At 46.1% G+C, this 16,588-nt stretch overlaps 1 protein-coding gene across 1 annotated transcript in view; it reads left to right on the forward strand.

Annotated features, from left to right (window-relative positions):
- LOC133158456 (protocadherin-15-like) overlaps positions 1 to 16,588 on the forward strand; it is a 109,412-nt gene that overhangs the window by 72,709 nt on the left and 20,115 nt on the right. The window contains exons 23-25 of the mRNA XM_061285690.1: positions 446 to 562; positions 3,677 to 3,817; positions 4,070 to 4,182. Coding sequence (XP_061141674.1) covers positions 446 to 562; positions 3,677 to 3,817; positions 4,070 to 4,182 — 371 coding nt within the window. The remainder of the gene's footprint in view (positions 1 to 445; positions 563 to 3,676; positions 3,818 to 4,069; positions 4,183 to 16,588) is intronic.

A 16,588-nucleotide genomic window follows, 5' to 3' on the forward strand; every position in this document is an offset into this window, starting at 1 on the left:
AATATGAAAGGAAGAGCAGCCCGGGGTATATTTTTTTTAGCAATTTCAAGGTTATCAAGACAGACTAAGTTCAACACTGTCCTGTTGTGTATTATTAACAAGCAGGTTGTTAGTTGGAGAAGTTTGCATGCCCTGTGGATGAGGGAATTGTCATGTCAAGAAAGCAGCGTAGGTTGTTGCCTCTAGTGGCCTAATATAAACTCACTTTTCTTGCCAAGGATTTTTTTTGTCCCCCCCATAGCACGATATTTAGTCATCCAAACTCACCATTGATACATTTACAGACTGTACAATCCAAAGTCGTACAGTCATAAACAACAAATGAGCCAAGGGCTAATGGACGTTAGCAACATTAGCCCTAAACGGACAACGGCTCCAGAAGAAGCGTTACTGTTCTGATTTTCCATTTGTGATCTCCATTCGCAACGTTTGCCTTTGTTTGTAGGATATGAACGACTTCTCCCCCGTCTTCAGCCAGCCGTTGTACACAGGCATGGTGGCGCCCAACGCCGAGAAGGGGACGGTCATCACCACCGTGTTCGCCGAGGACCGGGATCCACCGGTGAGTCCGTCATTTTGGTTAACCGACCCCAATTGGGTGGCTTCAGTTTTCACCAAGAAGTACATTTCCAGTTTCTCAACACACAACATTGTATGTATTCACAGCCGGATATTTCGACACAACTCTATTTTTAATTCAAGCGCGCCGTCGACACGAAGCGCAACAAAGCCGGCAACCTCCGTGTGCTTTTTAATGAAGGCGTATGAAAGAAAGGCTCAGCGAGGTCTCGCTTCCTCACCGCACGTCGCTTCTTTGAACATCACACGTTTTCATTTGTTCGCCGGTTTCACGCCACGCACTTGAAAGTTCCCGCACGCTTTCATTTCTGCCCCCCCCCCCCCCCCCCTAGCACACGTTACGCGCTTCACCGGCTCGCATCGACACCGACGCTTTCGCTCACATGACTCACCAGCCTTTAGCCTTTGACACTGACGTACTTGAGAAAATATACATGTTCTATTCTTTATTAATTTTTTTTTTTCCTCACACTGCGGTATCTGTGGAGTATCTCTCGGGAGTGGAGCGATGATGATCTTGGTCTATTTACTTCTGGAACGCACCAGTTACGACATTATAAAATGTAGCCAAGATGTCTGCACGGCGCTAACAAAACTTTGGATTGTGTGTCAGTCATTCCGACTAATATTTTCTTTGACACTTCCTTTATACTCGAGTTGTTTTCATGAGAAGCAGAAGGTGACCCCCCCCTCCACCACCACATCTTTTCTTAAACACTTTTTCACTGTAAGGTTCAAAACACTGACCTCGCTGCTTCCATTATTCTGGGGAGCCTTGGCTTCCACTTCCTTTTATTATCAGCGGCTCCTGAAGCTCATGGGTTCTCCTGGAGTTGGCGTTGCACTTTGACTCCAGGGTGGTTCCAGCCGATGGTGGTCGAGTGGTTCTCATTATCACGATGACTCACTCAACCACTGTAGCAACTTGGATTGTTTTTTTTCTTCAATCTGTTGAGACTTGATGTTCCATCCTGTCATCTATTTTCTTTGACGGGGTCAAAGGTCCCACTGAGCGACGGCAGCCCACTGATGATAGCTTGCTGCTCCTGCGTTCATTTTTCACAGCCCTTGCCCCCCATTAAGGTCACACTCAACTCAACCAAAATGGAAAACTGACCTTTTTTTTAGTAGCTTGTATCTAAATAGCGCGATGATATACTCGGTCCAATGGATATTTCTCACCCCCGGAGCAGATTTTGGGCCTGGCTACATAAAATTTACCTTCAATTTTGAATCCACTTGCCTCTGCCCCGAGGCATACCACCGTTCCAAAAAACCTTTCAAAACCTTCTGCGATATGAGAACACGACCTCCCTCGTGCATACGGTCGGCGTCCGCGAATGGCGTGACGCACGGCGGGGCTTTTGACTGACACGCCAATTCGATTTCCTAACAGCTCTGGACTTACTCGCTTTCTTATTGACCCGAGGCTCAAAGAATTTTATTGACAGAGCGTCCGTCAAAGGCCTAACGCAACACATGTATCACAGGCCCAGACGGTGTTGTACGTCTTTGTCAAAAGTTCCTAACAGCTCCGACCTTCCCCGTTAGCTCTGCGGCGAGATAAATATCTTGGAAGGATTGACGCTCATGATGTCTAGAAGTGAACCGTTTTTTCATCCAGTGCTCCATCACGCCGAACGAGATTACCATGCAGACAAAAGCTCCCGAATGCATTATTTCTCATGGCCGGGTTTGAAAAGGGCTGTTGTTTATGAATGAAAAACAAAAATGAAACAACATGGCGGTAGGACGGAAAAATTACTGTTTTTATGAAGTACTGAGCGGTCATGACTTTCATTTCAGCGACGACGTAATATGTTTGTTCTGGCGTTGTGGATCATTTAAAAAAAAAAAAAAAAAGCAGCACATTAAATGTGTGCTCTTAAAAAAAGAAAAAAATATATAAAAATACTTTTTATTTTAGTATGGATTTTTTTTAAAGTTTCTGAGGAGCTACATATTTCATTTAATTGTGTGTTGTTGTTTTTCGGTCTTGCATGTAAAGCGTGACGTGGTTGTGAAATATATTTCGATTCATCACGCTCGTTGACACGTCGGAATATTGCATCAAATCAGGTGTAAATAAGCAATGATTATCCCGACAGGAAAGCGAGACGGGAGGGCTTTTGGAGTGATTGATAAGGGCTGTCAGTGAGCCACCAATCTGCTGAGTGATATATTTTCTTTTATTTTTTTTAATCCAAGAGACATCTGGACTCATTTGGTGTTATTGACGGCTGCTACATTGACACATCTACAACCTCTGTAAAAATGACGGATGGACTTTTGTAAACATCTCATTATATGGCACATAAAATCTATTTTCTTAAAAACAAGTCGTTTTAGCTTGAGTAGCTAGTGAGGTTACTGCTAGATAATGTTTACAGAGCCAAGCGGCGGCCATTTTGTTTGCAATACAATACGGTGCGAATGTTATTTTTGACTTTTATTGTCTATCCACTGTGAAAACCTTTTCATTGTGCCGCAAATCCCCCTTGAGAATTCCCCAAGAAGGTTTTTCTAACCCCGATGGTGAGACAGAGTCCGCTCGGGGACATGTTCACGCTTGCGGTTTTATCTCTCGTCACTGTCTCCTCCGAGCTGGCCGGTCCCCTTGGCAACAGATCAGATTGGGAGAAATAAAGATGATTAAAAGATCACTTCTGTCCTTGGGTAAGAAATCGAGGTAAGAAAAAGTATAAAAATGATCAGCAATCAGGAAACACATTTAATCTTAATCCAAGTGTCACCGTTAGTGCGGCGCTTACTAATTATTAATGCGAGTGATTTATTCCGGAGACTGCGGGGCTGTGTTTAATAAAGAACTCTTCCTCATTTTTTAATAAAATTGATGTCAAGAACGTTGAATTCATAAATAACATATGATTTATGCAAGGCAGTGTAATCGAGGACAATTGCAAAATTCATCGTTTGGGTGTTTAGGAGCTTTTTTTCCCCCCAAGAATATTATTTTGTATTTTAATTTGAAAAAATCCAATAATCCAAAATCATTTTGGACTGAGTAGCCAATTTTGGAGCGCTTTGTGATTTGAGCCTTCCACCAACTTCAATTTTTCCTTTTTCTGCTTTTCAGGGCACGCCGGCTAGTTTTGTGCGCTACAGAGTGGACCAGGACAAGTCGCCGTACAGCGGGAGCATCTTTGATGTGGAAGAAGTCACCGGAAGGATCGTCACCAAGGTCAACCTCAATGAGGAGCCCAGCCTGACTTTTGAGGTGAAGCGAAAATGTACCAATCGTGATATCTGTTTATTGGATGACATCATTTCTCTGTGGCGTTTACACTCGCAGCTTGTAATGTAAAGCCATCATCCCCAGGTGACCCGTCTTTGTGTTTGAAATTTTTCAAAACATGACATTTGGTTCTAATGAGAATGTCTCGGACACGAAACCCTCCCCCCTCTCTGTATCGTAAAACCAACGATGGGGCCTGTTGTAAACAAGGTGTCGTTTGTGGCTGCCGTGCAGTTGTTTGTCATCGCCTTTGACGACGGCGAGCCCGTGAAGACCAACGGCACCTTGGTGGAGATCACCGTCCTTCAACCTTCCCGCATTCCCATCTTTACCCAGGAGGAGTACAGGTGAGCGTTCAAACGTGTGTCCGCCCGCTCCGTTGAGTGTTTCTCGCCGGGAATAATTAACGCTTCGGGCCTACATTCTGCTCCTGCGTCACGCTCTCGTTTTGCCAACGTTAATTGGTTTCCAGCGTAAATAGGGGAGAATCGAGCCAGATTTCAGCATTTCCTCCATCGATAATTTATTCCGGTTAAAATATTGTTTGGAGATTGCTAATCGACACTTTCTCCAAGAGCCGTAAAAACGGCCATGACAATTTTATTCCCCGTGTGAGGTCTTTCACATTTTATCTATCCGTATTGTTATTAAGAGGGTTTTTTTGGCTAGCTTAAGCGCCGGCACAATTAAACTGTCAGAATGGGCCAAACTCATCTATATTTCTCCGAAAGTCTCGCACGTCCGAGCGCGGTCCGACAAAAGGCTGATGTTGCAGTGACTCGGGAGGAGTCGGCCGCGCACTGATTTATAATTAAACCCACGCATGGATTATTAACACTCCATCTGAAGCGGCTTTGAAGAACGCGCTTGTTATGGGCCAGCACCGGTTTTGACGGCTTGTAATCTACGGCGTTGCATACTTGCAGTCGGCACCTGTCGGAGGTGAATTCCCAATCGGCCGAGGCACCGCAGGGCTGATGGCAAAGTTGGCCCCGGTGGGGTTTAATGGGAGCGCCGTTTTAAGTGGATTGATTTACGGGCTGGGGTGTCAATCAGCGCAGGCAGACGAGCCGGCGTAACTGAATTTGACGTGTTATTAAGACTCGTCAAGGCAGGCAGAGACGTGACACGGCTGTCGGCGCCATGACGGAGTTGTGCACAAATATGCCCGTCTGGCTGTCTTTGGTGGATTTGCTGTACGGTTAACAGTCGCTGCATTCGGTACACGTTGACTGACTTGAAGTGCACGCGACAAGTTGGACGCTATTTTTTCGGCAGCATCATCGATCAGCATTTGAACACATTCACTACCGTTGACGGCTATAAACGTCATATTTTCATATTAACTGCGCTGGCGGAGAATGAGTTCAATGGTCGAGTCCAGTGGCTAGCGGGTCCCCGGGGTGGTTCGCCGCGGGCTTAAACAATGGCGAGCGGCGTCGGCAGCTGGCTCCGGCTGCAAATGATGAGCCATGAAAAGCATTGGCCAGGTTGCAGGAGCTTCTCCCGGCTGAGGGTGTCCGCTCTTTTGAACGGAGAGCCGGCTCATCCCTCGCTCGAGCGATTTCCGCCCAAAGAGAAGCAGCCGCGACCACAAATCGCTGTGTAAATGTCCAGAGAAGCTCACGTCTGTCAGTAAATTCTATGAGCAATCAGGTAAGTTACGCCTGCAGCCCGGGGCCACGCAATCAAAACGGCTCTGCTGGGTTTTGGCCGGCTTAATGGTTTCTGCCCTGGCTTTACGGTCGCTCCCGTCCATCTGTCAGAGGGAAATGAGAGCCTCCCAGTCGTTGTTGGCTACAAAATACGGCGCCCAATGCCGTTTGCTGCGGCGCTTTTCAGATCATAGCATCGTGAGCTGTTTATGGAAGCAGCTCGTAAAGGAACGATCAAGTGGTTAGTTATTCCTAATCGTGTCATGATTTTTAGAAGACAAAGGTAAAGCCGCTTGTTTAAGGATAGATGGCACCGATTTGTTTACATGCACATGTACAAATAAAAAAAAATGGCCGCCGTGCAAATCCAGACAAGGATAAATTATGATATATTTACAGATCAACGTACTTGTCCATGTCTATCTAAATATATATTTATAATGTTTTTTCCTTTTTCCTTCCATGTTTGATATAGTCTACATGTTTTTTTTCACAATTACTGTATAGTAGCCTAGTATTATGTAAGATTGAATGCTTCAAAAAAATCACATTACGCAGCTTTCTTTTGACAATTGGAAAAAAAAAACCCTCAGAGGTTGTCATCATAAATGGCCTCTGACATTCCATCGTCGAAATATAAAAAGGATATAGAAGACTTAACACCCACTTGTGACACTCTGCTTTAAATGAGTCTTGTTCCGTCCATCTTGTCTAAGTGGCGAAGTATGGCTTTTGTTCCCATGACGACCAAGGGTGGGGAAACTAAAAGCTGCCAACTTAGTGAATGTCACATAACTTTTTCCGTGTTCTTTAAAACTTGTGGAAACTGTGAGTGACCATTTTGCGTCCAAACTACAAATGGACGAGGCCTTCGCAAAGCGACTTTAACCACATGGCTTAAAAGGGACCATTAAAGTTAAACTTTGTGGGGCGCAAGTGCACAAGTGATTGTTGAAAGACACGTTTTGAGAAACGGGAAGATGAGACAAGATTTACTGAAATAAAACTGTCAAACTCTTGTTGGATCAAAACAGAATGACAGTAAAGCATAAGTAGCAGATAATTAAATGCCCAGTAAAACATAATTCTTGCCGGCAAGCTCATTGCACACAAAATGGAAAAGACATGCCGCACCACTTCTTATTATTTCCAAAAGTCCAAATCCTCTGATCTCAGCCTCTCAAATCAAAAAATCAAACCTAACACTTTTTTGGACGATAAAGTAAAGTAACATAGAAGAAAAAAAAGCATTTGATTATAAATGTATTTGTGAGCTTTGTTGTCAGAAGAATGCCCGATTTATGTCGGCGACACCTCCGGCAGGATTCAGCTTGTTATAGAGAGAATAATCTTTCCCTGCGGGTGAGGCCTCCAGGTGGCAAATGATTTAGTCGGCCGCTCTGTTTGTGCCATGTCACACTGCATCGCTGTCCGGGCCGCTCCTCCACTTTGCCAGGCTGACCCAGTAGTTCGTAACGATGATGATATCGATGTCATGTCATGTGCGGGCAAACAGGGCTACACAGCACTGTTGTTTTCGGCAGCCATTTTAGTTTTCGTAAAAAATCCGATCGCTAATGATTAGCGCTTGATTATCCCTTTTCTTGAGATTTTCGAAATTATCAAGATCTGTGCTTTGTTTCTTATTTGTACGGGCACAGCAACAGGTCTACAATAAATGTGTTTTAGACAGCGGTTATAACAAAACTATGAGCTCATGAAATGACATTAGCACAACTAACATTAGCTTGTCGCTAACTAGAAAAGCTTAAGTTACGAGGAGATTTATGACAAGCTGGTTGTTGCGTAATATATGAATAAAATATTTTAACAAACTGGATGATGTGCAGTGATGCAAGTCATGCAATACAAAGCTATTTATCCAAAATGTTCTCATTGAGCGCTTTACTTTCCTCAGCTAAATAACCAGACTTGTTGTTCAAGAGTCTTAAAACTGCCAGACCCAATAAACTACTTTTGGAAAAACTTTGAAAACATTTTTACGATGATTGCGGACTAATTGAAACTTGTTTTATAGCCTACTGGCCACATTAAGTGAATTGAGGGCAGTTAAATATGATCGATATGGTCTTGAAAAACAATTTAGAAAAGCCATCAATTTGTCTCTCTCAAACTTACTTTTTACTTTTCCATAGAGAATGTGTAGTATGACAGAATACTCATTATGATTTCTTTGTGGGATGTATTTTCAGTTTTTAGATTTTGATCAAATTTCTCCCTTCATTCCCCCTCTGCTTCTCTTATATGATGTCCAAAAATTTACATGTTCCAGAACTCCAACGATTCATATCCGATCCAATCATTTAAAAAGTCCATTTTCCAGATTATGCCCCCTTTAAAAAGCTGACGCATGTTGCTTTTCGTGCACACGCAGCAAAATTGCAACCTTTTTTTGCACTAATATTCATCACAATAAAATCAGCTAAGAAGTCATAAATTATTCCAAATTCGGTGCTAAAATATGCAGGATTATAACAACGTAGCAAAGCTCATTTCCGTTTGCTACCGTAGTTCACGATGAGATGTCATCCAAGTTTTGTGGCGGTACCTCAAAAAAGCCATTTATCTTCATTTGACTAACCCAAAGAGGCAATTAATAATATTTTATAGTAATAAGTAATTTATACGATAGAGAAGGTGATAGAATCATATTCCCAATTGATTTTATGCACACCTACCCTATTATTCATCTCCTAACTCCCACATATCAATATATAAGATTATTACATTTTCCTCTAATTATGTTCATTCTTCTTATGTATTTGGGAGGCCGGAATGAATTGTGTGGCGGCGGGTTCGCAAGTCCAAAAAAAGGGCATAAGATGGCTAAAATGAATTATGTTCCTTTTTGTCTGCTTTTGCAGCTTCTCTTTTCTTGCCATTATGTTAAAAATCTTTTATGAAGTTAAATTAATGTGCATGGTAATTAAGAGCCACGTACTGAATCGACATCAAGCTGGGAACAAAGTCGGAATTATTTTTGCCGCTTCTGACAGAGTTCCACAAATATATCAAATTAAAATAAATAAATGGGTGCTGCTTGTTTGGATTGGCTATTTCCAGCTGTCCATCATCTGTCCCCCCTTTGTGCCCCGCCCCCGCAGTTTGCCCTCCAGCCATGATAAATTACTACATAATTGAGTGTAATATTTTATTAGCGCCAACACTACACCAGTTCTTTTTTTTTTAAAGGTCAATGTGCTAATTGAGGTGCATGTGGCGTAGATATTGGTAGCGTGGGAGCTATAAAGCCATTTGTTTTCCTTGATATTCACTTTAAGGGCCACTTGCGCGTAAGAAAATCCAGTGCATGGATGTGTCTTAACTATAACGATTTTCTTGCCACTACTACCGTCAAAGCTGACTCGAAAACAAACGCGCTACGCTAACAACAAGACTCGAGCCAATTAGCATGCATGTGTCATGCCCGAGTAGCCTGCTGGACCAAACTACGAGTGTACCCTCGTCATTCTACTCGTGTGCTGAACTGTCTCACTTGTGAGGACGCAGACTGTACCAGCACACACGGACCTTGAACTGATATTGAATAAATGCTCAAACAGCTTTCCATAGTCGTTTTGCTAAAAGCCTCTATCGGGGGAATACAAATGAAGAAAAACACCATGACTACTCCTCGATTTCAAACATCCCCACTAGTCCTATTGTTCCTCCAAATACAAAACACGATCATTACATTAACACCCCTTCGTGCAATAGAGGTCTGACTCAAAAGGTAATATAGGGATTCATTGTTTGGTATAATAGTGTTTATGTAACGTAGTTAGCTTCACGCCGCTCCTGTTGATGTGGCATTATGCATCCTCGTCATGAATCGCGTGCAAATGCAAATTGTAGCTTTCGTGTCACTCTGCCATTCTGCTGCAATGGAACTGTGCTAGGAACATTTTGTATTATGTATCTCCTCCATGGATAATATTTATTATTGAGTAGCACATGTATATAGATAATATACCCAGACATTGTTTATCCTCAGCATAGAATGACTAACATTACTGTGGCTCCTTCTACTGTATCTCTCGAAAGTTGTGCTGTACTTCCCCCAACTGGTGAAGATGTGTACTTCACAAGGAGCAGCACATTGAAGCAAAAAAAGCAATACTAATGTCATTCTGTGCTTTTACAAAGAACATTACAGTGTTATTGTGTCAGGAACAGAGCAGGGAGAGGACTCGAACGCAGAGTTGGATACTTCACTGGCTTTATTGTCTCAGTGGATGGCCGAAAAAGTGCCAACAAAAGGTGCCTCAAGCCGAGGAAAAAGGGGATAACAAAAGGCGCCTCTACTTGAGGGAAAAAGCAAGACCGGAACTCACAGGCAAGGTTCGGGAGATAACTGTGGCTCGGCTCGGCTGTGGCTTGGGCTGTGGCTTGAGCTGTGGCTTGAGCTGTGGCTTGAGCTGTGGCTTGAGCTGTGGCTTGGCTTGGCTTTGGTTTCTTGGGCTTGGCGTTTGTTTCTTGGGCTTGGCTTTGGCTCGGCTCGGCTGTGGCTCGGCTCGGCTGTGGCAACGGAAACTGGTGGTCATGGTAACAAGACGCACTGGCACAAGACGATGGGAAGACGTGGACTAAATAGACATACGGAGGAGGGCGGACACAGGTGCAGACAATCAGGGCGGGTGACAGGTGCACGTAGTTATCATAACGGGGATGTCAAGCGGGCGGGAGTGCAGGAGAAATGCATAGGTCGTATACAAAATAAAACAGGAAGTGATAACAGGACCAAACAAAACAATCTCCCAAACCCGACAGCGTGACATAACCCCCCCCTCAAGGGACGGCTCCCGACGTCCCCAAAGACAGAACCCCGAGCCAGAGCAGGAGGCTATTACCCCACGACGCGCGTCGATCAATAATCCGAAAAGTCCGAGTCCGAACATGTCGACCAAGCCCCCTCCTCCGGCGGCATTACCGCCCAGTCCCCCTCTCCAGCCGTGGCATCGGGAGATTCCACCCAGGGGACCGGCACGGGAACCGAATGGGCCCCTATCGGACTACTTTGAGCCGGAAGTCGGTCAGACCCTAACACCCCGCCCTCCGGAGCAGAACCCGGCTGCAAACGTCGCAACGGCAGCTGCGTTAGGGCCCGGGCCATACGCCGCGGCTGACGACGAGACCGGACCCGCGGCCACTGTCCCCGGGATGGTGAAGCGGGGGGCCGAGAGGCAAGGGCACGGGCGGGAGTCGGATAGCGGGTCCGGGGCAGGGACTCGCAACAGGTGGTAGGGAGCAAGGAAACCGTCCCCAAACGGGCCGCTGCTTGGCCGTTGCCCTTAGGTCTCTTCTGACCAGACCCTTGGCAACGGGATCCCCATTGCCTTATCTCCCCTGACCTCCAGTCCACGACGGGGTTGTGCCGTGATAGCCACGGGTACCCGAGGATGATCGGGTTCATGGGAGAGGTAACCACATGTAGCCTGATTTTTTCATGATGATTCCCGAAGGACAGAGAGAGGGGTTCCGTGATTTGAGATACATCAAAGAGCGCTTGCCCATTGAATGCCTTGGCCTTTACCGTCTTGGCTAGGGGTTCGGTTCTTATACCGAACCGCCGGACGAAAGCCCAGTCGATCAAGCTTTCGTCTGCCCCGGAGTCAATTAACACTCCTAGTTGGGTGCTTCTCCCGGAACATGTAAGGGTACCGATGGGTAGGCGTCGACCCTTCTGCTGGCTACCGGAGAATGCGCTTACCATCATAGTCCTTTTTTCGGGGCAGGAGACGGCAAAATGTCCCAGAGCGCCGCAGTAGTAGCATCGACCTTCCCGGTATCGGCGCTGCTTCTCTTCGACGCTCAACTTGGCTCGGCCGAGTTGCATGGGTTCAACCCCGGGCGGTAGCGGTGCCACGCTCGACGCTTGGAGGTGTGTCTCGAAGTGCGGTGATGCCAACCTGGCCACGGGGGGGAAGACGGTCGCGCTCCGGCTTGTGCGCTGCTTCTTCCGGTACTGCAGGCGATTGTCTGTGCGGATTGCCAGGGCGATGAGCGCGTCAAGGTCAGCGGGAAGGTCGAGGGGAACGAGTTGGTCCTGGAGGGTTCCCGAAAGACCTTTGAGGAAGATATCGTACAGGGCCGTCTGGTTCCACCCGCATTCCGCGGCCAGGGTGCGGAAGCGGATCGCGTAGTCGCTAACTGACTCTTGACCCTGGGACAGCTGGCTGAGCTCGCGCGCCTTTTCACGGTCCGAGGAAACTGGATCGAATGCCGTGCGCAGAGCCTCGACGAACGTGGAGAGAGAGTGGCATGTAGGGGAATCCCGGGCCCATTCTGCCGTTGCCCATGCCCGGGCTCTTCCTGTCAAGTACGAGAGCATGTAGGCCACCCGGGAGCGTTCGGTGGGGAAATCGCCTGGGGACCGCTCAAATTGCATCTCGCACTCAGTGATGAAGGCTTCGCTGAGCCCGGGTTCTCCACCGTACCGTTCAGGAGGAGCCAGCCTGACCCCCATTGCCATAGGAGCGGGAGCCGGACGATCGACCGGGGAAGCAACTGGTGGACTGGGCGTCGCTGCTGGTCCCGCGGTCAGTAGCGTGAGAACGTCTTGCATCTGCCGGCTTAGTGTTCCCACCTGGGCGGCCACCGCCGCTCTGAAGTCTTCTTGTACTTTTTTGATCTCATGGACCTCAACTCCCAGTGCCTCTACCTGCTGCTGGTGTTGGACCAGCTTCGACGCCAGGGAGTGCACTGCGGCGGCCAGCTGTTCCGACTCTGCCGAGTCCATGTCTGGCCAGTGCGTACTGTCAGGAACAGAGCAGGGAGAGGACTCGAACGCAGAGTTGGATACTTCACTGGCTTTATTGTCTCAGTGGATGGCCGAAAAAGTGCCAACAAAAGGTGCCTCAAGCCGAGGAAAAAGGGGATAACAAAAGGCGCCTCTACTTGAGGGAAAAAGCAAGACCGGAACTCACAGGCAAGGTTCGGGAGATAACTGTGGCTCGGCTCGGCTGTGGCTTGGGCTGTGGCTTGAGCTGTGGCTTGAGCTGTGGCTTGAGCTGTGGCTTGAGCTGTGGCTTGGCTTGGCTTTGGTTTCTTGGGCTTGGCGTTTGTTTCTTGGGCTTGGCTTTGGCTCGGCTCGGCTGTGGCTCGGCTCGGCTGTGGCTTGGGCTGTGGCAACGGAAACTGGTGGTCATGGTAACAAGACGCACTGGCACAAGACGATGGGAAGACGTGGACTAAATAGACATACGGAGGAGGGCGGACACAGGTGCAGACAATCAGGGCGGGTGACAGGTGCACGTAGTTATCATAACGGGGATGTCAAGCGGGCGGGAGTGCAGGAGAAATGCATAGGTCGTATACAAAATAAAACAGGAAGTGATAACAGGACCAAACAAAACAATCTCCCAAACCCGACAGCGTGACATATTGTTCTCATTGAAAAAGACATTTTTGCCGGGGTTTCAGACACGTGCACTCTCAGCACGACCCCAGAATGCATGAAACTCCCAAAGGAACCTATATTGCTCTCTCGTAAATTATTTTCATGTTATTCCCTATAAAAAATACATTCTTGGAGGAATCACAAAGATGTAGTCATCCTAGAGTACAGGCGCTATGGAAACATGCCTCCCACCTTCTCCTCCTTGACTTTCCGCTGTCAGTTTTGATTGAATGAGCCGGAATCTTTTTTTTTTCCCTCGTTCTCCGAATAAACGCGATGACACCGTAGCAGGCTGCCATAACAACGAACCCTTTAGCGCCGATGCAGCTCGACAGTCGTTCAAAACGCCTGCTTCTTGCCGTAATGACTCCAACGCGGCGGATCACATTAGCGAGGCCATACGTGCACAATGATGTGGAGCAGGGAGGCTTGACACTCTAACGCTCACTACCCCCCCCCCCCCCCTCGCGCATCCCCAGTTCCCCCCCCCCCCCCCCCCCCCCATCCCCCGAAATTTATACGCCTCTGCCTCGTCTCGTAAGCGTCACGCCGCCATCGGGCCTGAGGCGGGCGCGCTGGCTGACACCTGTGTGCCGCCCGCGCTTCTCATGGCATGTCGCGTTGACACCGGGACTCTCTGCTGCCTCCTGTTGACACGTCTTACCCCTCCCTGTACATAATAAGTGGGTGGGTGTGTATGCGTGGCTTATTTTTATTTTTACTCTTTTGAAAATGAAAGCAATGAAAACTGACTTTGGTCTCGCATAATTATATTGAATTGGAATTGCAGTCGTAACTCATGTTTAGTGGTTAAGGGGCACATTGGGAAGTGCCCCACCAGAACAAAAACAACTCATTTTGATTTAATTTAAATTACACTATTATGACTTACCAAATGTATGAGTTTTCATAGTTACGTATTCTTATTTTGTTGTTTTTAAAGTAGTAAATCCAAACAATTTCCTGTCGGGTTTTTTTTCACAGTTAAAAAACAATGTTGAGGCCTTGAGTATTAATAATAAAAAAGATTTCTTCTTCCTTTGCGCTTCGGTGCATTGCTGCTGAGGAAATATTTAAACCTTGCAAGAATGAATTCCACAGTTTTGTCACTATTCTTATGACCGTAAAACTCCACTCTCCATACGTGGCTACGTCAGCTCGCTTTCTATCCTGCAACAGCAAATTATTTTCTCATCCCCCCCCATTGTCACATATGTAACATCTTTAGCTTAATCTCTATACCTGGACCCGTCTATGGGTATTTCTCAGCAGCTTAGAACGACTTTGTCAGGACGCGATAACGGCTTTGCCGTGGTAGCACACCAAGGCTCCGCTATACGCTTCTCATATCCTGTCAAAGAAGAGCAACTGGGGTAAGAAAGTGTCATTTGGTCAGCACCCCTCGCACTGGAGATTATATTGTGTTGCCGCAATGATGAGAACGCTTCCCGCAGAGAGATTCTGGGAACACGTTTTGTCATCGGCTCCCCCAGCCAAGCAATCTAAAGCGAGCACGGCGGCTACCCATCTAATCTCGACCTTTGTTAAAGCTCCTTACTTTTACCCAATTTGACCGCCTTCAAAAACATGACGCAGGAGAGTATAGCATCTGAGAAACGCTGTGAGAGACTTGAGCGAGACTCGCGCTCTCCTCAAGCGAATCCCCGGTGCACTTTAGCAAACGCGGTTATTTTTAACGCCGATCAATCAGGTAGCAGCCACCAAAAACGATTTAATTGTCACCTCGCCGCCACGCTGCTTTGTCAAAGACAGATGGAGAGTGAGCGCCTGCGACACTCTGCATAATTTGGCCGAAGATGCTCGGACTTGAGTTTAAAACAATTCCTAAATTCCTGAAAGGAGTAATAATAGCTAAATTACAGTGACATCAGTAAGTTGCAACAGAAAGTCAGAAAGAAATTCTCGGGAAAAACAGCGGAAATGTACTTCTTCCCTACTGTGGCTTAAAATCACACGCGGAATTACTCTGAAAACAAAATAGAACAAGCAAGTTTTATATTTTCTTGGATCGATTCGGCTCCCAACTTCAAATCACATTCATTATCAGCTCGATCAAAAGCAATAAGTACAAACGTATAACTAAAGCTTTAAAAAGGAGCGTTTTTGTTTTTTCCTCTTGATGACTCAGCTAATGGCTAGGCTCGACTTTTAGCCGCAGAGGTGTGTAATCAAACACCGCTGAGATGATTGTTACCGCTCACCACACACAAATTACAGATGCCATAAATAGACACCGATGGCGGCGGCCATGGCGGCGGCATGGTGTGTGACTCGAGTGCTGATTCCAGCCCATCACGTCGTCTCGCCGCTCTGACACCTCGTCGTGCCACTGATTTGTGTCTTCTCATCTCAACCGCTCATTTCGATTCTGTTATTCAAACGTTAGAAGTTTTCGATGCCACATAATGTGGAAAATAGACTTTTGGATTGTTAATAGTAGCACGTCCGGAGTGTCTGTCCAACCGTCAAGTGTGAAATTGACCAGTTTGTTTTCTGATTCTTTCTGACAATGTGATCCAATCACTCCACAAAAAGTTGGCAAATTTCTTGACATTGCTCTGTGTTTTTGAAAAAATAGTAGCAGGGATCACAAAAGATATTTTTTGAGTCACATGCAAAATGGCAGAATTGTTATGCATGTGTTCTTTATTTTTTGACCAAACAATAACAGAGACACCTGAAAACTCTTTTGTGCCGGCTCACAATGCCTCGTGTTTCCAGATTTAACCAACACATTACGCTGAATGAATGAGTGATCTCGAGTTTGCGTTCAGGGGTGATTATTTTCACAGCTTGGGCATTTATGCAAGGCTTCACTGAAAACCAATTTCCAACTGAAAGGGATAGAGTGTACAGAAAAAAGACACACAGGTGTTAAAAAAAAAAGTAAATGATTTTGCTCCGGTGCTCAGCCAAGTACAAAACATCATCTTTTAGACAGTTGGCAAGTGGAACAGCCGCGATGTGTGTGTATACCTGGTTTTCATAACAAAAAGAAAGTCATCACAAAAGTTGGAAAACAATCGATCCATCGTGCAGACTCAGAGAGGCAAACACCCTGCAAGGACATGGCAGTGAATAATGCGAAAAGCCCAGAAGAATCATACAGCAGACAGTTCGGATCACCCCGTGCTGGCAAATGACTGATATTGATGTGCGGGCAGAATGTATTGCGCCGCTATTGGCACGTGAATAATGTGCTGTTTGGCTAATATAAATGACTTCCATTTCCCGCTCGTTGCACCGTCGGGCCTTGTCGCTGAGTAATTGCCGCTTGGGTTGGCGTCCAGGGAAGGGAAGCGGTGACACGATCTCCCGTGATGATGGTCGACGCTTTATGAATGTTGCCTTGACATGATGAGATGACGTTAGAAAATAAGCCGAGACATGACTGTGATTAAATGTGCCCTCACAATTTAAATTGCTTGACTGATAAAAATCATTTTGATGTATTAAATTCAAATGATCACATTTTCTATATACGTCTGCCTTCCCTCTCCATCTCTTTCTACGGTCTGGAAGTTGTGTTGAACATAAATTATGTAAATCAGATGCTAAGCGCTAATTGGTGTCCTCAAAACTAACACTGTCTTATAACTAATGTTGGACAAAACACTAAAATTGTTAAAAATTATACTAAAAGTTTCATATCCAGAA

The sequence above is a fragment of the Syngnathus typhle genome, linkage group LG8 (genome assembly GCF_033458585.1).
Source record: "Syngnathus typhle isolate RoL2023-S1 ecotype Sweden linkage group LG8, RoL_Styp_1.0, whole genome shotgun sequence".
Taxonomy (NCBI): domain Eukaryota; kingdom Metazoa; phylum Chordata; class Actinopteri; order Syngnathiformes; family Syngnathidae; genus Syngnathus; species Syngnathus typhle.